Source organism: Leptonychotes weddellii, chromosome 7, assembly GCF_054177405.1.
Source record: "Leptonychotes weddellii isolate Sample4059 chromosome 7, ASM5417740v2, whole genome shotgun sequence".
Lineage (NCBI taxonomy): Eukaryota > Metazoa > Chordata > Mammalia > Carnivora > Phocidae > Leptonychotes > Leptonychotes weddellii.
This window is the reverse complement of record NC_138375.1, coordinates 90627320-90655217: the sequence shown is the minus strand read 5'-3', so window position 1 is coordinate 90655217 and position 27898 is coordinate 90627320. Positions and strand designations below refer to the sequence as shown.

Below are 27898 nucleotides of genomic sequence, written 5' to 3'. Positions count from 1 at the left end.
ACATAAAATCTTAAAAAAAAAAATAGATTTTATTTCTTTATTTGAGAGAGAGCAAGAGAGCACGAGCAGGGGCGGGGAGAGGGAGAAGCGGGCTCCCTGCTGAGCAGGGAGCCTGATGTGGGGCTCAAACCCTGGACCCCGGGATCATGACCTGAGCTGAAGGCAGACGCTCAACCGACTGAGCCACCCAGGTGCCCCACAAAGTACAAAATTAAAGTTTCCCTTTTTCTCCATTCTATTTTACACAGGTAACCACTGAAAATGTGAATAACGTTTCACACTACCAAATGTCTTCTGCTGTGCTATGTTATAAATAAAGCACAGTATATTTTTTCCATATATAGATATATAGACATAGATATAGATTATAACAAGTCATTCAATTCGTATTGTTCTACAACTTGTTTTTCCCAAGTAATCCGCTTCTTTAACTTTATATTAAAAGTACAGCAGTTGTAGCTAGGTGCTACCTGCCTGTTTAAACTGTCTTGTAATAAGGACAAAATAGCCTAGAAATTCACTTTTTAAATTAAAAAAAAAAATTTTTTTTTAACTGAGCTTTATGCCCAACATAGGCCTTGAACTCACAACCCTGAGATCAAGAGTTACATGCTCGGGCGCCTGGGTGGCTCAGTTGGTTAAGCGACTGCCTTCGGCTCAGGTCATGATCCTGGAGTCCCTGGATCGAGTCCCGCATAGCAGGGAGCCTGCTTCTGCCTCTGACCCTCCCCCCTCTCATGTGCTCTCTCTCTCTCATTCTCTCTGTCTCAAATAAATAAATAAAATAAAATAAAATCTTTAAAAAAAAAAAAAAGAGTTATATGCTCTACTAACTAAGCCAGCCAGGCGCCCCAGCAATTCACTATTATTTTTTTTATTTTTTATTATTTTTTAAGATTTTTTATTTATTCATTTGAGAGAGAGAGAGAAACAGCACACAAGTAGGGGGGAGAGGCAGAGGGAGAGGGAGAAGCAGACATCCTGCTGAACTGGAAGCCTGACATGGGGCTCGATCTCAGGACCCTGAGATCATGACCTGAGCCGAAGGTAGACGCTTAACCATCTAAGCCACCCAGGGGCCCCAGCAATTCACTTTTCATTGACTTACCCACTCAGAAGAGTTAAAAACTGTTTTGAAGAGGTACCAAAAAAAAATTGCAAAGAAACTCGGTTTGTAATGAATGAAAAATAATATTGATATCATACCTTTATATAGTATTTTGTGATAAACATAATTTTTTCTTTGATGTTGGTTTTATTTTCTTCCTCTTTTAACCAGACTGTCCTCTGTGGTATGGGGGAGCTACATATCGAGATTATTCATGACCGAATCAAGAGGGAATATGGACTGGAAACCTATCTAGGGCCTCTCCAGGTGGCATACCGAGAGACCATCCTAAATGCAGTTTATGCCACAGGTAAAAAATAAAACATTTAGAATTTGCTATTTTTGTTTCTCTCTCTTCAGGACCTGTTTTCTGAAAGCAGGGTTCACAGTCACTAGTGTCTTCCATCAGTGGGCATAGGGTTTTTTGTTTTTAAGATTTTATTTATTTGACAAGGAGGGCAAGCACAAGCAGGGAGGGAGCAGCAGAGGGAGAGAGAGAAGCAGGCTCCCCTCTGAGCAGGGAGCCCAACTAGGGGGAAATGGGCAGACCTCGGGCTTGATCCCAGGACCCTAGGATCATGACCTGAGCCAAAGGCAGACGCTTAACTGACTGAGCCACTGAGGCACCCCGGGCATAGGTTTTATGTGTGTGTTTTTTTATTTTTGGGGGGATTTTGTTCTGTTTTGTTTTAACCCAGTTGTCTTCTTTACCATTCACTACATCAATCAAACGATGAGCCCTTACCAAACAAATACGCTTTTCAGTGGTGGTCATGGGCTAGACTAAGCCCTTGGTGTAGGTGGCTCATACTAATCCTCACTACCAGAATGAGTATAAGAATTTGAAGTTCATGTGTTATTTTTACTCTACAAAGTGAGTGCAAAATAATTTCATCTATTTAATAAATATGGTAATGTTATGCTGATGATGTTCTTGAGAAAGTACAGTTTATATATTTCTGTCCCAAAATTTAAGAATTCATGTTTTTTCTATATATGATAGTTTCAGTTTGGTTTTCTTAAACATAGGAACATGACAATCACTGCTTTTCCCCAAGGAATAAACATGGAGAGATTTCTGAAAAAATAATAGAGAAAAGATGTTAAGGATAATTAAATGTAACTCAGTGATTTATAAAAAAGGCCAGGTGGTTACTTTTCAGTAAAACTTGAAAAATTAAACAAGCAGAATGTAGGAGCAAGTGATATGAAGATTTCTTTCTCTTTTTTTTTTTTTTTTAAGATTTTATTTATTTGACAGAGACATAGTGAGAGCAGGAACACAAGCCAGAGGAGTGGGAGAGGGAAAAGCAGGCTTCCTGCTGAAAAAACAAACATGGGGCCTCTAGATAAATGTATCTTTAATCCATTCCTCAAAGAAAAGTCCCATAGATAAAGGAAAATTAAATCACAATTCAAAAAATACTTTAAAGTTACAAAATCATGAGAAAAGGCACAATGAGCAAAAAGGTAGTAGAAACAGCATCAATCAGAACAGCAGAGGCTTCTGATATTGGAATTACTGGATGCAGGATATAAAAGGAGTATATTTTTGAAGAAATAAAAGGAGATAGAAAGTATTAGTAAGGAACAAGAGACCATCAAGAATAAGCAGGCAATAGAACATTATGGTATTTTAGTTGAAAAGAAATGCTCAATATTGATGGGGGAATGTCATAAGGCCACAGGAACCAACTTGAAGAGGCTCTACTGGCCATATCTGAATGAATTAGAATAGCATTTTTTTTTTTTTTTTTTAGATTTTATTTATTTTGACAGACACAGCGAGAGAGAGAACACAAGCAGGGGAAGTGGGAGAGGGAGAAGCAGACTCCCCGCGGAGCAGGGAGCCCGATGCGGGGCTCGATCCCAGGACCCTGGGATCATGACCTGAGCCGAAGGCAGACGCTTAACGACTGAGCCACCCAGGCGCCCCTAGAATAGCATTTAAGTCTAGTATATAGGCCATTGAGACAAAGTAGGGATTCATGAGTCCCTACTGATAATAAACAGATGAGGAAGAAGAGGGGGTTCTTCCTTAGAGTGGAATGCCAACTGCTGACTGTTAGATGCTGAGGAGGAGGGTTGGAGTAGAAAAATAGTCATTTTGCAACTATTCTGATTGTTAAATATTGGGTATCTTGAGGAGCAGCATATTTGCATAGTCTTTTTTTTTTTTTAAAGGATTCTTTTTTTTTTTAGATTTTATTTATTTATTTGACAGAGAGAGAGACAGTGAGAGAGGGAACACAAGCAGGGGGAGTGGGAGAGGGAGAAGCAGGCCTCCTGCGGAGCAGGGAGCCCGATGCGGGGCTCGATCCCAGGACCCTGGGATCATGACCTGAGCCGAAGGCAGACGCTTAACGACTGAGCCACCCAAGCGCCCCTTGCATAGTCTTTAAAGGGTCTCCACACAGATTGCTTATTAGTTTCAAGGTAAAAACTAGTAAGTAGACGCTGTAGCAATATGATGATGCATCACTAATGAGGGGCAGGTTGACATTGTGTACATCCAAAAAATTTTAAAAAGTTAGACATTAAAAAGACCAAGTTAAGTTTTCAATTAGCAATAATCGCGCCTCGGATAAACCTCATTGGCTACGATACTGCCACTGCGCAAAGCTTAAAAAAAGACCAAGTTAAATGGACAACCATAGTATTCATAGATAAGGAGACTAAATATTGTGAAGCTACCGAGTTAACCCAAAGAAGTGTATCAGACATGAATACGTATTATAAAGCCACAGTGGTTATGATACTAATTAAGCTAGAAACAGACAAACATATAAAGAGATTTCTAATATCAGTAATGATTAGGATCATGCAAGTTAAAAGTATGAGATACTATTTTATACCAATAGAATTGGCAGGAATTAAATCAGACGTGCCAAGTGTTGGTGAGATGTTGAGCAATGGAAACTCCTAAAAACTTCTGGTGGGAGTGTAAGTTATATAACCACTATGAAAAGTTTGGTACCTTCCTTGTGAAGTTGACTGTGTGTAGACTTTATTACTCAGCTATTCTTCTCCTGGGTGTATACCCTAGGGAAACTCTTACACATGTGCACTGAGAGATAAAAGAATTTTCATAATAGCCTTGTAATAAAAAACCCGTAAGTAGAAAAAAACAGGCCAAATATTTATGGACAGGAAAAGTGTAAGTTGTACTGTATTCATACCATAGAATATTATACAGCTATGAAAAAGAATGAGCTACATAGATACGCATCACCCCAGAGGACCCACAAATGTGAAGCAGGGGACACCTGGGTGGCTCAGTCAGTTGAGCATCTGCCTTTGGCTAAGGTCGTGATCCCAGCATCCTGGGATCAAGCCCCACATCGCTTCTTCTCCCTTGGCCCTTCCCACCCTCTCATTATCTCTCTCTCTCTCAAAGAAATAAAATCTGGGGCGCCTGGGTGGCTCAGTCGTTAAGCGTCTGCCTTCAGCTCAGGTCATGATCTCAGGGTCCTGGGATTGAGCCCTGCATCGGGCTTCCTGCTGGGCAGGAAGCCTGCTTCTCCCTCTCCCACTTCCCATGCTTGTGTTCCCTCTCTCGCTGTCTCTCTCTGTCAAATAAATAAATAAAATCTTAAAAATAAATAAAATCTTAGGAAAAATGTGAAGCAAAAGAAGCAAGTTGCAGGGTACATAGTAGAATAACAAATTCAAAACACAGCAGAGTGAACTGTATTGTGTAGGGATACATGCATATGTAATATGACTAAGGAAAATCATAGGAATGATTACATCATAATGGGGTTGCTTCAGAAGTCTTGTAGGTTACTGGTAATGGTCTTTTTTTTTTTTAAGATCTTATTTATTTGACAGAGAGTGACACAGCGAGAGAGGGAACACAAGCAGGGGGAGTGGGAGAGGGAAAAGCAGGCTTCCCGCTGAGCAGGGAGCCAATGTGGGGCTCGATCCCAGCACCCTGGGACCATGACCTGAGCTGAAGGTAGACGCTTAATGACTGAGCCACCCAGGCGCCCCTGGTCTATTTCTGAGAAGTTTTAGGTTTCATAAATGCTCCCTTAAATAAAAAATATTTCATAATATAAAAATTAGCTTAAAAAGGGATCATAAAGAAGAATTGTAGGCTATAATTTTTAGTTTTAATTTGCGCTGTATGTTACTCTGTTACATGGTCCCTCACATAAATACAGCATAGTTTTGTTTTAGTAAAATATTGGAGATTGGTGACAGATGGAGGTTGTTAGCAAATGAGAGATACGGTTTCCTTTTTTTTTCTTTTTAATATTTTATTTATTTATTTGATAGATACAGTGAGAGAGGGAACACAGGGGGAGTGGGAGAGGGAGAAGCAGGCTTCCCACTGAGCAGGGAGCCCGATTGCAGGACTCGATCCCAGAACCCTGGGATCATGACCTGAGCTGATGGCAGACGCTTATTGACTGAGCCACCCAGGCGCCCCTAGAGATACTGTTTTCAATCTTTAAAAAAAGTCACTAGTTTGAGAAAAATCATAAATGCATAAAACATTACTGGTAGAATATGGAATTTAGCAGTTTGTGGGTTGACAGAATTAAAAGAGCCTTTTAATTTTCATTAGATAACCTTTTGTACTCTAAATGTTTTACAGTTAAAGCTGTGCAATTAAAAGAATTTCAGTCACATAAGATATTTCAAAAAGTTTAAATGTGTCATCTGCATATCAAAACTTGTGGGATGATCTGACTCAACACATCTCAGCTCTGAAGCAGTATTAATTAGTGATTCACACCTGGCTTCTAACATTGGTAAACACAGAAACAAATGCTTCCTTGGTAGAACTTTTTACTCTGTCGTGTTTATATTGCATTTAGTACCACTGTAATATTTTCTCCCACTTTATCTTCTATGAGACTTTGAACTCGTTGACTGTAATTTTGCAAGTTGCAGCATCTTGGTAACTTTCTGGAACAAATCTCTGAAGTACTATAATCAATTTGTTTATAGATACCTTAGATAGAACTTTAGGAGACAAACGGCATCTTGTGACTGTAGAACTGGAAGTAAAACCAATTGAAACATCCTCTGTTACGCCAGTTATCAAGTATGCTGCAGGTGTTAGTGAAGACCTTCTGAAGGTCTCCCAAGAGGCCATTGAAAATGGAATTCACAGTGCATGCCTCCAAGGTAAGGTACTGAAATAAGAGTAAGCTTTAGTATCACAAGTCGACCACTGAAGTCACTCCTAATATCATAGATTATTTCTGTCCTTCTTTCCAGCTTCGGCAGTGTTTTCTTAGTATCTCTTCTGATTATGTGTATGTTACACCTTTTTCCATTGTCCCACAGTGCTTGGATATTCTGTTCTGGGTGGGAGTTTTGTTTTGTTTTTTTCCAGTCTTCAGTTTGCTTTTCACAGTTTTAGAGGTCTCTATGGATACAATTTATTTTTTTTTTTTTTTAAAGATTTTATTTGTCAGAGAGAGCTCACAAGCAGGGAGAGCGGCAGGCAGAGGGAGAAGCAGGCTCTCCTCTGAGCAAGGAGCCCGATGTGGGGCAATGGATACAATTTCTAACTCAGTACTTTCTTCAGCTGTGTCCAGTCTACTTATAAGCCCATCAAAGACATTCTTCATTTATTTTACTGTTTTTGATTTCAAGCATTTGTTTTTGGTTCTTTTTGGGACTTCCCTCTCTCTCTGCTTTATTTTTTAATTTTTATTTATTTTTTAAAGATTTTATTTATTTGACAGAGAGACACACAGCGAGAGAGGGAACACTAGCAGGGGGAGTGGGAGAGGGAGAAACAGGCCTCCTGCCGAGCAGGGAGCCCGACGTTGGGCTCGATCCCAGGACCCTGGGACCATGAACTGAGCCTAAGGCAGACGCTTAACAACTGAGCCACCCAGGCGCCCCCCTCTCTCTCTGCTTTAATTGCCCATCTGTCTGTTCTTGCATGTGGTCTACTCTGAGTCCTTAGCATATCAGTCATGTGATGGGATCATTACAACATCCTTACCGTGTCTGGTTCTGATGCATGTTCTGTATTCATATTGTGCTTTTGCTTTTTAATATACCTTGTAATTTTTTCCTGATGGCCAGACACGATGTACTGGGTAAAAGGAATGGCTGTAAACATGCCTTTAGTAATATGGAGGTCAGGTGTTGGGGAAGGGAAGCATTCTCTAATCCTAGGATTAAGACTCAGTCTTATAGTGAGCCCATGCCTCTAGACTAGGAACTGCACATTTCTTTTTTCCTTTTTTTTTTTTTTCTGCTGGCCTCAGGTTGGACAGGATGGCTAGGGTGGACTGGAGTTTGGTACTTCAGTCAAGTTGGTTAGGTCCTGCTCATGCTGGACCTGCTGGTTAGGCTCTAGTTAACTAGTTTCCCCTGACAGCAGGCCTTTGTACGAACAGTGTGTTCTGGAGTATTTCAGAATGGTTTCTTTACCCTTCTGTCAGAAGCATAAGGGGATTTTTCTCTGATACTTATGGTAAGAACCTGCTTGAGCTCCTGGAGGTAAATCTCAAAAAATTTGGGGGGGGTCCCCCTTATGATTTATGTATGACTGGGTCCCCTTGGCGTTCTTACCTCCCAGACTTGTCCACCCTGAGCCTCCAGCAGTTCATCAATTATAGTTGAGGATTTCCCACCCTGGCGGTGGTCCCTGGGCTAGTGAGCCTCTGTTCTAGGAAGCTATGACTTCTGGTGTTCACCTGTCTCTCGAGTGTTTGGGGCAGTGAGTTTGTCCTTTGTCTTCTCCTCTCTTACGGATCTGAGAAGAGTTGCCGATTTTTCAGTCTGTTTCGCTTCTTACTTGCTGGGTCAGAGTGACAACTTCTAAGCTGCTTACGTGAACTGGAAACCAGAAGTCCTCTCCCTGTCTTTACTCCTCATTGCATGTTGCGTGCTAACACAGTTGGTTTTCCCCTTGCCTAGGACCATTGCTCGGATCCCCAGTTCAAGATGTGGCCATTACCTTACAGTCGCTGATCATTCGTCCTGGTACCTCCACGACGATGATTTCTGCCTGTGTGTCAAGATGCTTACAACAGGTATAGGACTGTCCTGTGACCCTTCTTGCTCGAAGGTGGCTGTGCTGATAGCAGTGCACCGTTGCTGCTCGGGCAGCCGTGCTTGGCAGGGCCTCACACTTGTCCTGTCGCCTTCTCGGCCTTAGAGTCAGGAAGGGTTCTTGCCTCGGGGCATCTTTGACTTCTTCATCCCACGGTTATATTGGAAGAGGACCTGGAAAATTACTGTTTAGCACTATGGCCAGGAAATCGCCTCTGGTTTTGGCAAAGACGTAGGTTTCCTTCCCTGGCATTTCTGGTTTCCGCCTCCCAGACACATACCTATTAGAGGTCAGCGTGGTGGTTTGAGTAGGGGACATTTTGGGGGTCAGCCGGGCCCAAGATGAACTATAATCGAAAGAACATTGAAGATGCAGTATTAGTTCCAATTCCGGAGTCCCTGTTTATCTGAATAAGATTACCTTAATCAAAGATCATTGAAATCAGACAAGTCTCGCGGAAGAAAAGGTTCAGGATAAGCACCTAACTTTACGAAAGCATCAAGCAATCTAGTCTTCTTGGCATGGTTACCTCCCTGTATGTCCTTGAGTGTCTTGCCTCAGTAAGCTACCAGAGCTGAATTAACTCACGGGATCTTAGTGCTAAATGCTGACTCTGCATTCCTCTCAGTGTGGGAATACTGTAGTTTTGTAGGTGACTGATTTGCATTAAAGCACTTGCTTTTTAAAACAATATTCTAAAATTTTTGATTGTGTTTGAGACTTGATTTTCTACAGCTCATTTGAATCCAAAATTATGAAGCTAATGTAAATACCCTAAGTCCCTGACTTATGAAGGTAGAACTTAGTGTCTCATTTATGTCAGTTCAAGTTCATACTTTTTTTTTTTAAGTAGGCTCTACGCCCAGTGTGGAGCCCACTGCGGGGCTTGAACTCATGACCCTGAGATCAAGATTTGAGCTGAGATCCAGAGTCTGACACTTGTTCAGCTGAGCCACCCAGGCACTCCTTAAGTTCATGCTACTTAAAATTCTTTTATTTAAAAAAAAAACTGTACATTCAAAAAGCATTATTTAAATATTGTTTGCTTAAGCACATAGTTAGAAATATTACCTGTAAATCAGTCATGATTAAAATGTTGAGAATATTTCCAATAATTTTTTAAAATTGGTTTTAGTTAACAGTAACCTGAAAGATGTCATGTTTCTAAATTAACCCCAAGCCCCATTATATTGGTCAGTCCTTCAAAATCTTAATATGCCTTCTAAAAATCTGTGTTTCTGAATTGGATAGTCTGTTTATTAAGTTCATTAATTAACTTCATGGGGGCTTACATTTAATCTTTAGTTTTTATACATGAAGTACTCCTGATAGAAGTACTGCAGGCCTTGTTAAGCTTCATCTAGTAGGGAAGCTTCTGCTTATTAGAAGTTAATGACGCTTCCTGTATTTATTGAGCCATCTTTGTTGAGCTTACAGTACACTGTGCACTGAGATGGACACAAATGGGATATGTACGTTTGTCTTGAACTAAAGGACCTTAAGGTTTGTAAGATGAGGGCCGCCTGGGTGGCTCAGTCAGTTAAGCGTCTGCCTTCGGCTCAGGTCATGATCCCTGGGTCCTGGGATCGAGCCCCACATCAGGCTCCCTGCTCCATGGGAAGCCTACTTCTCCCTCTCCCTCTGCCTGCCACTCCCCCTGCTTGTGTTCTCTCGCTGTCAAATAAATAAGTAAAATCTAAAAAAAAAAAAAAAAATTTATAAGAGGATTAATTTTATATCCAAATAGCCAAAATATTAGAGCAGACTGGGAGTTGTAAAAATGAAGTGAGGAATTAGAATTTTTAATTTTTTATTTTAAATCAATTTAGTTAACATATAGTGTATTATTATTTTCAGGGGTTGAATTGAGTGATTTATCAGTTGCTTATAACACCCAGTGTTCATTACATCATGTGCCCTCCTTCATGCCCATTACCCAGTAACCCCATCCCCCCACCCAACTCCCCTCCAGCAACCCTCAGTTTGTTTCCTACAGTTAAGAGTCTCTTACGGTTTGTCTCCCTGTTTTTATTTTTCCTTCCCTTCCCCTATGTTCATCTGTTTTATTTCTTAAATTCCACATATGAGTGACATCATACGGTATTTGACCTTCTCTGACGTATTTTGCTCAGTGTAATACCCTCTATTTCATCCACATCGTTGCAGATGGGGAATTAGGATTCTTGGAAGGAATATATGAGCTGTGAATTTTGGGGGCATTCCAGAAAGGGAGAGATTGAGGAGTCCCTTCAGCTGTAGTATCAAGATGAATGCAGAGTAGTAGGGAAAAACTGTTGGAAAAGTAGAATGGAGTCAGGCCATAGAGAAATCTTTCAAAACTACACTGAGGAGTTTGAGGTTTGTTTTGAGAACAGTGGTGAAAATTTTCAGGTTTTGAAGCAGGCAGTATAATCACTGGAATATAGGAGGAACTAGAGGTAGGGAGGAGATAGTCTGGGACAGAGAATGGACTGGGTCTGAACTAGGATATTGGCAATAGGAATGGAAATCTTATAGCTACTTTGGGAAAAGAAAGTCAAAGATGTTTGACCAGGTGAATTGAAGATTATGAAGCCATCAGCAGAAATAGGAAAGAGCAGAGAAAAATGTTTACAGAAGGAAATGATGAGGTCATCTGCTGCTGTGGGGTATTTGGACACTGTCCTAAAGCAGGCCAGTAGGGTACAGGGCTGGAGCACTCAGACTGTAGTCTGTGTGAAGTATGAAGGTTTTGAGGAAGCTACACTGATGTTTTTGAAACATCCAAGAGAAAGAATGTGAAAAGAGGACTGAGGACAGAAGCTGTGTATCTTAGTTACATATGTAGCATTCAATCCTTTCCTTGGTTTTAGCATTTTTCCTTTTCCCATTCCATTATTTTGTCCCAACAGACATTATGTGAAGCTCTGCGTAGGAACTGCAAAAAGAGAAGATATATAGTTGTTTGCTGTTGACGGTCATTATTTTTTAGTAGTATTTTCATTCAAGAAGGACTGTTAAGATACATTTTCTCTAGATGAGTCATTTCAGGTGGTTAGATTTTTTTTAAGATTTTATTTATTTGACAGAGAGAGAGAGAGCACAAGCAGGGGGAGAAGCGGACTCCCCGCCGAGCAAGGAGCCCAATACGGGGCTTGATCCCAGGACCCTGGGATCATGACCTGAGCCACCCAGGCGCCCCACAGTTTGGTTAGAGTTTAAAGCTATGAAGAACTGATTGTTTTACTATGTATGTATGCTATGTTTTGAAATTTCGATAATAATGAGAATATACTCCTGGTTTTAGTAATGTGGCCATTTTTCATGATTGTGCAGGGGAGGGGCAGGAGAAGAGGTGGGGGAGATGGTGACTGATCAGGGACAATAGGATTTAAGGCCCACAACCTTTAGTTAATACAGACAGTGAAAATGCCCCCTGTAAGGCCTTAGTAATAATGAGAAGTGAGTGGTGGTGGAGTGGGAACAGAATAATGAACGGTTAACAGTAAAGGTGAAGGCCCATTCCAGAGCCCTAGCTCTCTTACTTAGTTTCCATTGCTAGGTCTCTGTTAAATTAAGTCCAACCTCATAACCAGAAGCTTAGAATTTCTAGGAAATGGTTTTGTTATTTTTTTTTTTAAAGATTTTATTTATTTGACAGAGAGAAACACAGCGAGAGAGGGAACACAAGCAGGGGGAGTAGGAGAGGGAGAAGCAGGCTTCCCGCTGAGCAGGGAGCCCGATGCGGGGCTCGATCCCAGGACCCTGGGACCATGACCTGAGCCGAAGGCAGACACTTAACGACTGAGCCACCCAGGCGCCCCGGTTTTGTTATTTTTGAACTCTGGCAGGCTCCAACAGTAGGATAGCTTTTAAAATCAAACCCACTGGTACTTACAGTGCTTGCTTATGCCCTCCAAAACCCATTAACCAATTTGTCTGATGTAGTGGTAGTCGGAAAGACTGTGTCTGATGGGGACTCCAATTCATTTGTTCCGTCCGGTACTCACTTGCCCTTTGCGCCACACTGGCTTTTTTCAGTTTGCCTGTTATTTATGTGCCGCTTGTTCTTGCCTTTTGTCGAGAATGTGTTTCTGCTACCTTATGGTAGTACATTTCTTGATTTGCCCTGACACAGACTGTATCTATTCTAGGCATCAGGAACAAAACACGTGGTGTCAACAAGAAAGAAATTCTTTGATTGGAAGGGGAAAACCATTTTATTTCCTTGTATCTCTGGCCACGTGTTCATAGGTGCTCTATATAACCAAGCTGTACTAAGCACCCCCTTGCCATGTACCTGATTTCTTATAGACAGTTAAAGCAGGCTTATATGTCTTTTTGCTAGAGCTCTAGGCTTACAAGGACAGGCAAAATTTAAGTTTTTATGAATCTTTAACTTCTTTAGGCTCTGAAGAAAGCTGATAAGCAAGTTTTAGAGCCCCTGATGAATCTCGAGGTGACAGTGACGAGAGATTACCTAAGCCCTGTTCTGGCAGATCTGGCACAAAGAAGAGGAACCATTCAGGAAATCCAGACTCGTCAGGAAAACAAAATTGTTACTGGATTTGTTCCCTTAGCAGAGATTATGGTAGGTAATTATTAACCATCTTTTTTTTTTTTTTAATACTGGGGTATTTATGCTGAAAAAAGTAGGCAATCAGGGCTTTAATGGGATGCATGGTAAGTCTGAACTCAGGTCACTGGATCAGGTTGAGGTGTGCTGTGTACCAAACTGGCACCAGCCTCAGTGGCCGTTTTTTCCCCTTCCAAGCACTTTCTGAAATGCCTAGTCCAGGGAGTGCCTCTGAAGCATACCCATACTATTCAGTTACCTGCCCTCCACAGTATCTTGGTATCACATAGTTCCTGACAAAATGGTTACGTAAGTCACATGAGTAACATCATCCCCTTGCCTGAAGATGGTGAAAAGAGCAGCAGGAAGAGATACATGAGGCTTAAATTTAGTAACTAACGTAAATTATTTTGATTAGGGTTATTCAACTGTGCTTCGAACGCTTACCTCTGGCTCGGCTACTTTTGCCTTAGAACTCTCTAATTATCAAGCCATGAATCCTCAAGACCAAACTACACTGCTCAGCCGGCGAAGTGGCTTGACCCAGGTGCTTTAGGTCTTTGGAGACAACCTCACAAGCACTTTCAGTAAGTATACTAAATAAACTGACAGTGGCACTGGAGCTGCCCGTTCTATAGAATGAGAGCGAATGTTGAAAGGTATGTACATGACCTATATTGTGTATAAAGTTATTACTATGGAATATATTCAGTGTCACCGCAAGGGGTTTTTTGAGCTGCTTTCACAAGCAAGATGCATGTATAATAAAGGTTCAATATTTAAAAAGATGTATTTTATTTAAAAACAGGATACGAAATCTTACTGTCCATGATTTCAAGATCAAGTTGATTGTAGTACAGATTGCTGTGGACTTTGTTCCCTTCTATTTTCTTCTTTGTTTAGGCTCAATCTTTTGTTTCATACTCAGTAGTTACAATATCCAGTAAAGAGAGGTTCTGCAGCTATTCCCCGTCTGTAGAACAGATGAATTACATCAATCGTTCATACTTTAACTCCATCATAAAGAACTCAGTTTAAGTCAAAATCACCAACCAGAGCATTAATGAATGAAAAAAAGACTTACAGTGGTTCAAGATGGATTTAAAAGTTCAAATATCTGTTATCAGTGATTTAATTAGGGGCTATACGTTTCTATTTATAGAAAAAAAAAGTTAAAGATCACCCCCGCCTTTGTGTTGTAGCTTTAAAAATGTCTTACCTGACCATTCTGCAGCGGTGAACTGTTAGTCTATTGTAGGCATCCTCTATATCTTTGATGCCCTTGGGACTCCAGAGTCTCTCACCAATGGCACTTGCCCGAGGCCTGAAAATTAAACCACACGTTCATCAAAGCAATTTAAATTCATGTTTACTTAAATATCTATGCTTGGGAAAATTTCTAGTGTTTTCCTACTTGGAGGGAGAAGGAAAAATAAGGGACTTTAATTTTTAATTCAAATGTTACTACTTAAATTCCATACCATAATCTTGGAGTGAGATTAGTTGCATCCACGTATTCTCCCCATAGACACGCTTCTCCACCAATAACAAGTTTTTTCTGTTCTTGAGAACCTACATTAAAATCATTGAATTGATGTAAATCAAGTAGTTGCTCAAAGCTTTTACATGAAGGCAATTATTGACACCAAAAAAGGGTAGCAAACTTTATTCCCACAGGTGCTTGTTAGCGTATTTTGACTTTCAATTTTACAAAAACTTATTTGGGTTCCAGAATCATTTTTCCCTAGTGACTGTCACTTTAACAGTAATTAGGACTTTCTAATACTTTGTCAAGAAAGTGATGTCAATTCCTAATAGGCCTATAGTTTTGAAATACATTTTAACACTAACATCCTTTTTCTTGAAGGAAATTTTGTGAAATGTTCTTAAGGAAGAGGGTCTGAGCCCAAAGCTCCACCATTCTCCAACAGCCTGAAATCCATGGAACTGGAGTATAGACTTCCTTGCGTCTTACAATGGGAAGGCCCATCAAAAGAGGATATGATACAAGGTTAATGCAGTCAAGGGGCTTTAAAATTTAGGGTGTAAATATAGGGTGTTATAGGGGCACCTAGGTGGCTCAGGTCAGGATCCCAGGGTCCTGGGATCGAGCCCCGCATTGGGCTCTGCGGGAAGCCTACTTCTCCCTCTCCTGCTCGTGTTCCTTCTCTCGCTGTGTCTCTGTCAAATAAATAAATAAAATCTAAAAAAAAAAAACCTAAAGAAATCTAGTTTTGTCTTTCACAAAGTTTAAAATGTACTGGGGCCTTTTTTTTTTTTCTTTTTTTAAGTAAACAAATAGTTTTCTTCCCTATCTCCCACCGGGATATTACTGACTATATACTAACGAATCAATGTAATGATGGGTGCTTCACTTACCATCAAAATCAAGAGGGTCCACTGTATAGTACTTTCTCCAATCTTGTCCGTAACTAATCCAATCTAAGTACCAAGGAGCAGAAAGGATCACAGGGAAGCCAGCTGCTGTGACCTGAGTTTGTTCTTCATCATACTTTTCATTTTTCCATACTTGAACAACCGTGCCTGGCTGAAGCTATGTATGATGAGGTCCAACAATTAAAAATGAAATTAAAAAAGTCATTGTAGCTAGGAACATGACTTCCGAAGATTCTTGAAAAAACATACATTTTCCCCTTCAGAGTTAGTACTAAGTGTTACTGGTTGTAGGGCCTTAAAATTAGAAGTTTCATCAACCTTAAGGTTGGATATTTAACTTCTGCCTATATACAACACCATATATTGGGATAATGAACTAAGGCTTTATTCCCATTTGTACCACACTACTGTTGTTCTTGCTTTGGAACTTTGAGGATGTCACTAACCCTTCTGGAAAGATACTACTAGTAGCTGGATTTGAAATTGTCAGTTACCTGAGGGGGGAAAAAAAGCATATACATTGACAGTTTAAAACTACCTTTGTAGCAATAAAGACTCATTCATTCTTGTTTGTTCTGCCCTTACGAAAAAAGAACTTCAGAGTACTCTGATATGTGACAAATGGTGGTGGGAAGGAGGTGGTACTAGTCTCAGTCTACAGCTACTGCCTAATCAAAGTTTAAACTCAAAGGTAAGCTAATTCCCCATCATGCTGGCAACAACTTTATTAGGGATCCTTCTTTCCAAGATGTTAAAAGAGTTAAGTCTCTCATATCAGAATCAAATGCAGTCTTCATACTTCTTACCTTCGCGTGATCATCAAAAACCTCTTGCCAGACTATGGCTCCCTTGTTGATAGTTGAAACAATACCCAAAAGCCTACCGTTGGGGGGAAAAAAAGTTTATTTCGGAGCACAAGCTTAACAATGTGTTTAATGCATGAACCTGTTCTATAAAGGATTGCAGTGTTGGGAGCTGCCTTTCACTACAGCACCGCTTTATAGCAGCACCTGCTACAGTTGGGTCGCGACCCAGTGTGGTTCCTTCTTTCCAGCACATGGCTCAGAATGTCACACAGCAGAGGGGTTTAAAAGTTATTTGCTGAATGAACATGCTCAGCATGTCCCAAAGTGGGGAAGACATGGCAACTCACAGGATAGTACACAAACCACAATCTCTGGTAATTGCATGGGTATCTTCAAATAAACTGTAATTTAGCCTATGGTGTCAATTACATAGCATTCAACAACTGCTGACAATCAGTCCACGAATATTTCCCGGTAAATGCCAGGTATTCTACAGGATTAGAAAATTAGAATGTACCACACAAAAAGCAAAACAAGGCTAGAATCTGACCTTCCTTAATTCAAGATTTGGCAAATGACAGCCTACAGCCTGTTTTTGTATGGCTCATTAGCTAAGAATGGTTTTCACACTTGTAAATATTGTTTAAAAAAAAAACAAGACTACTATGCAACCAGGGGCCCATGAAGCCTAAAATATTTACTATCTGGCCCTTTAAAGAAAACGTTTACTTATCACTAGTATAGGACAGTGCCATTCAGTCTAAGTCTGCAACGATGGAACAGCCACTAGCCTCATCCAGCTATTGAATACTTGAATGTGGCTGATGTGACAAACTGAATTGACAGTTTTCTTCCTTTTAAATACAGCCACATGCAGCTGTGGCTATCATACTGGACGTCACAGATATCAAGTCAAAGAAATGTTCCTGGAGTTGACCAAAGGGAATGAATTTCACAAGCTGGACAGTGATAAAAACTGCACAGAAAAGCCAGGGCTTGGAACTGAATTCTTTGAGCAGGGAGTGCTACCCTTCAACACTTACTGCAAGTCTTAGTCATCATTTCATCGCTTTAAAAAAAGCAGTGGGTATTGCTTCCTTTTGATGATTTTTTCACTGACACTTTGTACAACAAAGTGTATAATATCTACACTTCGACAAGGAGTGGAGAGAAAATGAAAAAAACAGTACTAAATAGCTAAACCTTTTAGAAAAGGCACAGATGAGATAAAAATAAAAGTAGGCTTACAGGTAACTTACTTTTGAATATATAAAGATTCTAGTCTTTTAAAATCTTTGCCAAAGCCTTTCTGCTTCATGAAATCTGTGACTTCTGGGTTGGACTCCCTTCAACAAAAACAGTGATTAGAAGTTTGATAAACTCATTGTCTTTAAAGCAGCATATATTCCTAACTTCATTTGAGCAGATTTGAAACTATTCAAGTGTGTAGGGAGAAAATGAGCCTAAAAAACTTTATTATGAGTTCTCCTAGTTTTCCACTGCAAATAATTTTTTCCCAGAAGCTGGTTTCTTCTGAAAATGGCTTTCCCTCTCTCATGCTTCTCTCCTCTAAGGCTACTGGCAGAGGATTTTTATTTGAAAAAACCTCCCCCGCTTAATCACTGCCTTTTCCCTAAAGCTGCTCTTGTTCACTGTAGTTTTTTTCAATCTCTACTATCTTCCACATCTTGATTCTCCTTCCTAAAAGCTTGTACTCTTGAGTTCTGTTGCTAACTTAAAACCTTGCCAAGCAGACATCTTTCCCCCAGTCTTCCCTTTTCACGTGGAGACCTCTAATACCTCCTTCAAATGCAATGGTTAAAAAATAAGGATTTTAAAGAACTGTCATACCAACATGTAAATTCCACTTCATCTCCTCCCAAGTGAACGAAGTGATCTGGAAACACGGTACTAACTTCTTTGAAAAACTGAGACAGGAAGCAGTAAGTTGAATTCAGAATAGGGTTTATAGGTCCAAAGGTCCCAGACTGCTTAGGTCCATTGTAACATGGAGTCAGGAGGTTTTTCTGACCTGGAGGAAGTATTTTAATCACAAAGACAGATGTGGATTTGCATGTGATTATACTTTCTTTTATTGAAGCTGTAAGATAATTTATATAGAAAAAACTAAGCACATTTACTAAGAGTCACTATGGTAACTTCTTCCAAATCAGATAAGGAATTGTTTCTTGAATCCTATCCCCTATACCTCTTTTTTCCCTTTCCTCTACTCTATTTTATCTACTTCAAATATCTCAAATATTAGTAACTCCCAAATCTTCAGCTCACCCAGACCATTTTTCTTGATCTTCAATCCATATTCCAGATTCCCTGTTCAACACAATTAGATATCCCAGGGCACTTCAAATACCATCTAACAAAAACCAAATTCTCTGTTCAGTAAGTTCCTTCAGTAGCGCCTCCTGATTACTGTTTTCTGGTAAGGGTGCTACTGTTCTCCTCCTCTGTAACTTTTCCTTCTTCTCCCACGGTTGACCAGTTGCCAAGTTCTCTGGATCCTATATCCAGAATGTCTCTCAGTTCTGTACCTTATTTTCCATTTCCATTATCACCATTCTGGTCTAGGACTTCAGTTTCCTTCCCCTTCCAATCTGTCATCGCTTCCTCACATAGGTTTTCCTGAAGCGTGGTCCCCATCATGTGATGCTTCTTCCCGGTAACTTTCAGTGGTTCCCATGTGTCCTGATGGAGCCCACATCGCTCACCCAAGGCCCTTTACATTGTACTTCAGCACATTCCCCAACACTGTCCAAGTCTACCCTGGTCATACTGGACAACTATAAATGCCAGCTGCTGTGCTGTGTGCTTCACATTCATTACTTAACCCTCAAGACAATTACATGATAGTTACTACATTGTAGAGATGGGGAAACGGAGATGAGACATTCTGTAACTTGTTCAAGGCCACGCAGTTTATAAAAGGCAGAAACAAGCTTCAAACCCAGGTAGTGTGGCTCCACGGCCAGTTCTGAAGCAGCTCGTAGTGCTTACCGCCCTTTGCTGCGCTCCACTCCCAGCTGATGCCGTGCCTGTTACTCCCTTTACCGGTTTCCTCTCTCAAAAGCGTTTTCAGTGTTCTTCTCATCCATGAAACCATTTCTTAAATTGACTTAGCATGCTCTACTTGTAATTTTTCTTTTAGCCCTTGTTTTTGTACTTTGGGCAGTGCCTAGCATAGTAACTTGCTCACAGTAATTGACTCAGTTCCACCTGTCAACAGTGCTGCCTCGGTGCAAACCACGATTAAGAACAAAATGAATAAACACCTGATCATAAAAGATGGAGGAACTCAGGTACTCACTCTTTGCAACTTAAAAAAGACACTCCTTACCTTTTCCCCAAGACTGTGTATGTCCAGGACTATCAAATTCTGGTATGACTCGAATCCCTCGTAATCGGGCATATTCTATCACCGTACGGACATCATTTGGTGTATACACATGAGACAAAGAATAGCTTCCCTATAAAAGCCATATTTATTAAAAAGTTTGGCATGTGTTTGTCTAGGACACTGTTAACAGTTCTGTTTGTACACTGGTAATGCAGAGGTGATTTTTCTAGTATCACAATGTATTAAATAGGCCTATGTGATGTTGGACTTTTTTTTTTTAATTTTTCTTAATCTCCACATTTTTATTTATTCATTCATTCATTCCTTAGTAAGCTCTGCACCCTATGTGGGGCTCGAACTCACAACCCCAAGATCACAAGTCACATGCTCTACTCACTGAGCCAGCACGACGTCCCCGGAGGACTCACTTAAAATTATTTGTTTACCATAATCTTCTTAGTAAGCTCTCAGCACCTTGTGGGTTAATTCCTGATTTACAAATAGATCTATCTCAACTAGCTCCTCTTGTTTCAGGAACATCTACCATCATGTAACCATACAACAAAATAGCAATAAAATGTTTGACTCCAAAGTCAAGCCTGTGAAAACTCTTGAGTACACTGTTCTTGTCAGTTTTAGAATAAAAATTCACACGCTATTACAAAAGTGAGCTGTCGCCTTTCAAAGTTATTTTAATCACTATCAGCATTAAAAATATCCCCAGACATGCTGTGATAAGTGATTTGTTTTCTGGGTTGTTTTTTTTTTTTAAGATTACCCTCAATCCCTTTATAGGTCACTTGAAAAATTAGTATGGGTTGTAACTAAAGATAAAGGTCAATTAAAGGTGTTACTGTAGCATATTTCTCAAGGTATAAATAAATATTACATATAAGCTATATCTAAATTTATATATAAATATAAATGCTCAATTCCTAAAAAGTTTGGTCCCGTGACCCCCATCAAATTTATATCTAAGCAAGATCAGATCTAACTACTCAATTATAATAAATACAGGAGACAAAAGAACATATTAATTGACAGTATGGGGATGCAAACAGCAAAACCCAGGCTTTGGGAACTAGAAAAATGATTTAGTTTTAACAAAAACAAATTACCAAAAAAACCCAAAAAGGTAAATAGGCAGGGATGATCACCTATATATCGAAAGACAATGGATATACTAACTGACCACTATGTATGGAACTCATTTGTATCCCATTGCAGGTAAGATTTTTTTCATTAAGAAAAGGTAAAGGCACTTGGCGAAATTTAAGTAATGACTGGCTAGCTGGATTGTTACTTTTTCAGCTGCAATAACATGGAGTTTTTTTTGTTTTTTTACAAAAAAAGATCTTTTTACAAATGAGATATGCTGTCAGGGATTTTTGTGAAAAATAATGGTGGCAAGGGAGGGTGAGCATGGGTGGTACAAGACTGGCCAAGTACTGAAGCTGGGTGGCAAGGACATGGAACATTACACTACTTCTGCGTATGTTTGACATTTTGTGTAATAAAAAGTAAAGTGAAAGCAAACAAAAACAGGGGGTGTCGCTAACATTTCAACCTGTACTACGTCATAACATGGGAGAAAGCTGGAGATTGTGGACAGAGGACTAAATTTAGAGTCCTGGTTTTGTCCCTTCCTAACTGCAACTTTGGATGAGGAGGTCAGTAACTGTCTCTGTATTTACAGGGGGATTAAACGAGATGACGTGAGGCTTGCTTCCACCTCCGCTGTTCCATAATACAGTTAATCTGAACACTTCTGAGACAGCCATTTACTTTTTAAGGAGCTCTCATCTCTAAAATTCTCTATGTAGTTTTTCAGAGAAAAAGTCATTTATAGAATCCAACACAATTCCAGGCTACATGATAAAAATACTCAACCTTTTAGGAGTTATGAGTGCTTCAGGTCTCCTATATTCATTAAAGTTTTTAAAATTTTATTTGTGTAACTACCAGAGATTATTTATATTTACAATAACTTAATTATAAAAACAGTTTTTATGGATCTAAATTGCTAAGCCACAGCTTATTAAAATAAGTTTTTAAACCACAAACATGTAACTTTTATACTTTAATTCTATCCATAAGAAACATTTAAGCTAAAAACTTCTAAAGAAACCATACATTCTTGAAGACCGACCACAGTAACATCAGTTAGTTACTCACTTTGTTGCTTAATTCGGGAAAAGCAACGCTCTGGTAAGGGAAAGACTGGTCATCAACTATGTGCCAGTGGAGAACATTAAACTTATTAAAAGCCATGGCATCCTGCAAGCAGACATGTTAAAAAATCATATATAATACACAGATGTAATACACACACAATCCAATTTATCTATATTCAGGATCATTTCCAACATGTCTACTTCCTTTTAAATTTCTTTTTCAGCAAAGCAAGAATGCGAAAGAAGTATAAATTATTTATCTTATATACTGCATGTGGCATGTCCCTTTTAAAAAAGCCTATTCAGCATTTGTATTTATTCTAAACAAGGAGCTAGAACTTTGTTCTATGAGAAGGTAGCAATCTTCTAAATTCCAAGTATTTAGGAGTTGGCCAAGAATGGAAAATAGTTCTTAGCTGCTATCATGTTTGCGAATAGGGGTATTTAAGTACCAGGACTTATAATCCCCACAGAAAAAGTCATTTACAGAATTCAACACAATTTTGAGATTTGAGTGCCATCCCTTCCTTTAGAAATGAAAGAAACCTGGTAAAAATGCAGTATTCTCAGAAATTCTCAGGGAAATCAGTATCAATTTTATGTATATTCTGGAGGAATAAACAATATCTATATGAAATATAAGCAGATTATTTGAAAAAGATAAAAGAAACAGTAAGAGGCGGAGATTGGTTTGCCCTACCAGAGAATTCAAACTTAAAGAAGCCGCCTTTCTCCTCCACCAGGACTGAAAGGATTTGCTGATTCATTTAAGGGCATTATGCGAAGAAGGTTTTTTTAGTGGATAACGGCAAGATTTTTACCATCAGAGGAGGGAGTTCCTCAGTAAAGACCAGGGGCTTGCAAACTTGTCTCATAAAGGGCCCTGAAGTGAGTATCTTGGTTTTGTGAGTTAACCCGGGTTCCGTCACCATTGGTCCCGCCGATGGAGAGCCACACACAGTGTAAACAAATGCACGTGGCTGTATTCCAGGACAGCTTCCTTAGCAAAGACCGGTGACAAACTGGATTTGGTTCTTGGGCTCTAGTGTGCCAACCCCTGATACTGATAAGAGACAGAATTAGATAAATATGTGGGGGTCAGGTAGAAGACAGGGTAGGAAGATCCCAAGTTCACCTGGTCCCACTGACACACCAAGATAACAGTTACATGTGGACAACTAACACTGAAGGCTGGCAGAACTGACCTTCCACAGTCAATCATAGAGAGAAGGCCACACTGAAACAAAGCAGTGGAGATCTGGTTAGGAACTAAAGCCTTGGCAAGACCTAACCGCAAGCAGGGGGGATTCAGATGCACAGAGAAGTAGACCCCACACCAGGGACCCCAGATACTGGGGACCTGCACTGGGAGGATGAGTCTCTATTAACATCTGGCTTTGAAAACCAGTGGGACTTTTTAAAAATCATTAGGCTTAACTCCAAGAGCCAGAGAGCAATAGGGAACTAAGTCTCTGCCCTTAAAAAGCAAGAATAGGGGCGCCTGGGTGGCTCAGTCGTTAGGCGTCTGCCTTCGGCTCAGGTCATGATCCCAGGGTCCTGGGATCGAGCCCCGCATCGAGCTCCCTGCTCGGCGGGAAGCCTGCTTCTCCCTCTCCCACTCCCCCTGCTTGTGCTCTCTCTCTCACTATGTCTCTCCCTGTCAAATAAATAAATAAAATCTTAAAAAAAAAAAAAGCAAGAATAAATAACCACCAGGGGCACCCGAGTGGCTCAGTCGTTAAGCGTCTGCCTTCGGCTCAGGTCATGATCCCAGGGTCCTAGGATCAAGCCCCGCACCAGGCTCCCTCCTTCTCCCTCTCCCTCTGTCTGCTGCTACCCCTGCTTGTGCTCTCTCGCTGTCGAATAAATAAAATCTTTAAAAAAATAAATAAAATAACCACCAGACACAGCAACAAAGTAGCCGCTTGAAAAAAGCCTGGGGTATACTAAAGGAGATTTATTTACTGATCTCCGTGCACTGGAAGGGCAGGGATCTTTAGGAGGCTTCTCTAAGAATCAAAGTGCTGGCAGGCACCATGTATTTCTCTTCTTCTCCCCCAGCCTAGATAGCTGGACACCTAACGCTTCACCCATCTTGCTAGCACCACATGCCCTGCCCCATTCAGCCCACTAGCCTTGGCAAGTGTCCCTCCCAAGTGACTCCTGCCATGTGGAGAGGAGGAGAAGAACCCCATCTACCAGCACACCTGCAGTGGAGAAATCCAGCAGAGGACATCTGTCACCGTCCTGGTAGTTAACATTACTAGTAATGGAATAAATAAGGCATTGTACCACCTGATATGCATGGAGAAGAACATAGCATCACTTCTGTCTTACGCCTGCCCAAAATTCGTGACCTGAAATCTCATCATTTAGAAAACAGACAGGCTGAGCGTATTCTACAAAGTAACTGAGCTATACTCTTCAAAAATGTCATGGTTTTGAAAGACAAGGAAAGATAAATGGTACCAAATTACAGGCAGCTAAAGAGACATGACAAATAAATCCAACACCTGATCCCAGATTGGATGCTGAACTTACAAAGGACCTGATTCGAACAACTGATGAAAGACAAATGAGGACTGTAAAGTAGATGATCACATGATGTCAATTTCCTGATTTTTGATGGTTGTACCGTAGTTATTGAGGTAAGTAGTTTTAGGAAATGAAAATGGAAATAGTAAGGGGCGTGGGGCCATCTTATGTGCAACTTGCTTATGGTTTAGGAACACACTTTTATTTTTATTATTTTTTTAAGGTTTTATTTAAGAGACACAGCGAGAGAAGGAACACAAGCAGGGGGAGCAGCAGAGGGAGAAGCAGGCTTCCTGCTGAGCAGGGAGCCCGATATGGGGCTTGATCCCAGGACCCTGGGATCATGACCTGAGCCGAAGGCAGATGCTTAACGACTGAGCCACCCAGGTGCCCCTAGGAACACATTTTTAAATAGAGGGGGAGAATAAGGCAAATGTTCAATTTTGAAACTGGGATGTCTGGGTAAACAGTCTATGGGGGTTCTTTGCACTCTTACAGCTTTTCTTTGGGTTGGAAGTTACTTCAAAATAAAAAGAAAAAACTTCTAAAGTTAGAGAACTTAAAACCATCTGTATAGGCCCAAGAAGATAAACTGATAAATCAAACAGACTTAGAGTTCAGAAAGTGACTCGTGTATTTACAGGGATTTAGTATTTGCTACTCATGGCATTGGGAGCAGTGGGGAAATTACAGATTGCTCAAAAATGATGCTGGGACTACAGGCTAACCATTTGGAAAAAAAATAAAGTATCTGTCATCTAGAACACGCTGAAGTAAATTCTAACTGAATCAAGAGTTCAGTAGGAAAAAGAATTTTTTTTAAAAGATTTTATTTATTTGTCAGAGAGAGAGAGAGAGAGCACGCAAGCACACAACCAGGGGGAGGGGCAGGTAGAAGGAGAAGCAGGCTTCCCACTGAGCAGGGAGCCCGATGCAGGGCTCGATCCCAGAACCCTGGGATCATGACCTGAGCCGAAGGCAGACGCTTAACCCACTGAGCCACCCAGGCATCCCTAACATTTTATTTTTTGAAGTAATCTCTACACCCAACGTTGGGGCTTGAACCCAAAACCCTGAGATCAAGAGTCACATGCTCTACCAACTGAGCCAGCCAGATGCCCTGAAAAAGTATATTAAGAGAAAATTTGAGAGGTCATATTTATATTTATATCCTTGTTCTGGAGTCCTTTCTTAGCTCACTTCCTAAGGCCAAAAATAATAAAGGATTAGATTGAAAGATCTTACACTACATATAAAATGATTTATACTTCTACAAAAAAAGACACTATAGTTTAAAAAACACATCTAGAAAACTTCACAACAATATACAATGGATAAGTATATAAAAAGCAAATACCAAAGTACCACTGACACACATATAAACAAATGTAACACTGAAGAGCTCTTAAGTCAACAAGGAATCAACATTCCAAAAGAAAAAATGGACACTGAAAATAAATTTGTAGCTTACAATATAAAAAAATACAAACAGCCAATAAGTAAAAGAGGCTTGTATTCACTAAAAAATCACAGAAGTGCAAATTAAAACACGGAGATATACTTTACAACCAGATTAGCAAACAATATGGCAAAAGTGTGCCCCCCCCCCCCGTTGGCCAAGCATCCACTTGTATGACCCCTCTAAAAGGCAATCTGACAATACATACCAATTTAAGATGTCCCCCAAGATAAAATGTATCCTTAAGCCCAGAAATTGACTTGCAAGAATTTATACTCAGGAAATAATCCCGACAAGTATGCAAATATAAGAATATGTACTCTACAGTACTGTTTGTGATAAATTAACCTGGCTGTCCATCAGCACGAGAATGGTTAAATTCACATAATATATAATATTCACCTCTTTAAAAAGATGGTACAGACCTTATAATGCTTTCATAAAAAGATGTCCATAAGTTTTTCTGAGGTAGCAAAAGTGCAATTCCATTTAAGTTTTAAGTTTTTGAGAGAGTCATGTCATATGTGTTAATACATTCATTTTTAAGCAAAAGATGAGATAAATGGGACATAGAAATTTCTATCAACCTTTGGTAAATGCAATTATGGGATTACTACCTATGCACATCTACATCTATGTTCCAACTTTTTACACTAAGCATTTCTTTCTTTCATAAAGTGGTAATAAGGTCTTTTGGAGAAAAAAATTGAGGGCATTAATGCAAATGCAAAAATCACTTTTTAATAAGAGGCTCTGTTCATTAAGGAATCAAGTGAAGGTGCAGAAAAACATACGAGGAAAACCTCCATACCCCTACAAACTGGTAGTGATAGTGGGAATGAACCAATAAAAAGTGGACAGGAAAAAACGGTTCTGTCAACCTCAGCCCCAGCTCCCACCATCTGAAGTCCATATTCCTTTGGAACATTTCCCTAGGGATAAAGCAGCTTCCAGCCTCCTTTCTATGCCACTTTACATAAATTAAATGGAGGTCACAACATTCAAGGACACTAACTTTCTCGGTTGAGGAAACAGACTTTCCAAGGGAGGGAGGAAAGAAAGCTCAGTGCTTTACTATATGACAGACAACCCCCCATGATCCAACTTACACAACCGTGTCAAGAACCCACGTAAAGTAACACCACAAAAGGACAAAGCTTCAGCACAGAAAATGGGGAAAATAATCACCTACCAGAGTTTTAAGAATACTCTTAACGGGCAGGAAGTGTCTAGCTGTATCAATTAAAATTCCTCTGTGCGGAAACCTTGGAGAATCAATAATGTTGGACTCATTGATGGTGAACTAGAAAACAAAGTCAAAGTGATTGATTTTTAGAATTTTCTCTTGACTTGAGCTCAGTGAGGACTTGTATCTATGCAAGTGCTGCATAAAAGATTTAGAACAAGTGTGAAATTGACATTTACCAGAGAAGCGAAACATTTGTAAAGAACAAACGTTCAAGAAGCAATAAACACCTAAAAACTTTACATTTTTCTTGTAGTAACTCAACAATTTTTAGTAACATAATAATCATACTTACAGTCCCATAAGAATCTTGATAAATTAATTGGCTAAAGGTCTCTAAACCTAGGAAGAATAAAATTTCTAATTTATTGCATGAATTTATATAACAAATTGATAAATAAAAGTATTATGCAAACGTACACCCATGACCAGAAAAGGCAAATAAAACTAAATATAATATTATACCTATAGCCTCTAACATACTTTCTAAAGTCAAAGCTCAGTTTTTAAAAAAAATTCCTGTTGCCATCTCATCAAAATGCTTTATTTACTTCACTGTACCCACACACTGGGTTTTGTTTGAACGATAACATAAAAATGAGTAGTGATTTAATACAACAAAATATTAGTTACTTAATAAAATTTATAGCATGATAAAGAAGAGTTTTTATGATAAAATATAGTAACTTCAGAAGGTACGTAAAGTTAACAGAGGAGGAAAAAGGTTCAAAACGACCACAAAGCTATAAACAAGAGCCCAAGTTAAGACTTAAAATGTTTTACTCATAGCTGCAAAGACTATCTCCTGAACATTTTTCACTCAAGTGGACTGTTTCCTTAATATACTATATTACAGGCCAATTCCTCTAACTGCCCTTGACTTTACCATAATTTTTTTCTTAAAAGATTTTTATTTTTAATGGATCTCTATATCCAACATGGGGCTCGAACCCACAACCCCAAAATCAAGAGTCACGTGCTCTACCGACTGAGCCAGCCAGGTACCCCAACTTTACCCTAATTAATCATTCTGGCTGACAGGGAAAATTTTAACCTAATAGTTCAAAATCAGAAAGGAAAGAGGACACATAACTGATACCACAGAAATAAAAAGGATCATCAGAAACAACTATGTACAATTATAAGCCAACAGATTTGACAACCTAGAAGAAATGGATAAAATCCAAGAAACATACATCCTACTAAAACTGAATCATGAAGAAAAAAAAACTGAAA

General features: G+C 39.7%; 2 protein-coding genes, 1 long non-coding RNA gene and 1 pseudogene across 3 annotated transcripts in view; 1 reads left to right on the top strand and 3 right to left on the bottom strand.

The window, feature by feature from the left end:
• Nucleotides 1–14910, top strand: part of GFM2 (GTP dependent ribosome recycling factor mitochondrial 2) — a 32633-nt gene extending 17723 nt beyond the window's left edge. The window contains exons 10-15 of the mRNA XM_081826736.1: nucleotides 1280–1418; nucleotides 6068–6247; nucleotides 8003–8118; nucleotides 12526–12708; nucleotides 13112–13280; nucleotides 14561–14910. Coding sequence (XP_081682862.1) covers nucleotides 1280–1418; nucleotides 6068–6247; nucleotides 8003–8118; nucleotides 12526–12708; nucleotides 13112–13249 — 756 coding nt within the window. The 3' untranslated portion in view covers nucleotides 13250–13280; nucleotides 14561–14910. The remainder of the gene's footprint in view (nucleotides 1–1279; nucleotides 1419–6067; nucleotides 6248–8002; nucleotides 8119–12525; nucleotides 12709–13111; nucleotides 13281–14560) is intronic.
• Nucleotides 3607–3732, bottom strand: LOC115941536 (U4 spliceosomal RNA; annotated as a pseudogene).
• On the bottom strand, nucleotides 6508–9059 carry LOC145722679 (uncharacterized). The gene is made up of 2 exons (XR_014147123.1): nucleotides 8419–9059; nucleotides 6508–8311 (listed from the first exon to the last, which is right to left on the bottom strand). It is a non-coding gene; the product is annotated as an uncharacterized LOC145722679 (long non-coding RNA).
• On the bottom strand, nucleotides 13465–27004 carry HEXB (hexosaminidase subunit beta). Its single transcript, XM_081826738.1, has 11 exons — nucleotides 26958–27004; nucleotides 26609–26719; nucleotides 21424–21525; nucleotides 19249–19378; nucleotides 17748–17928; nucleotides 17156–17242; nucleotides 15897–15969; nucleotides 15073–15247; nucleotides 14175–14265; nucleotides 13913–14017; nucleotides 13465–13666 (listed from the first exon to the last, which is right to left on the bottom strand). The coding sequence occupies exons 3-11, from the start codon at nucleotides 21517–21519 to the stop codon at nucleotides 13618–13620; spliced, it is 987 nt and encodes a 328-aa protein (XP_081682864.1). The 5' UTR covers nucleotides 21520–21525; nucleotides 26609–26719; nucleotides 26958–27004; the 3' UTR covers nucleotides 13465–13617.
• Nucleotides 27005–27898: the final 894 nt, after the last annotated feature.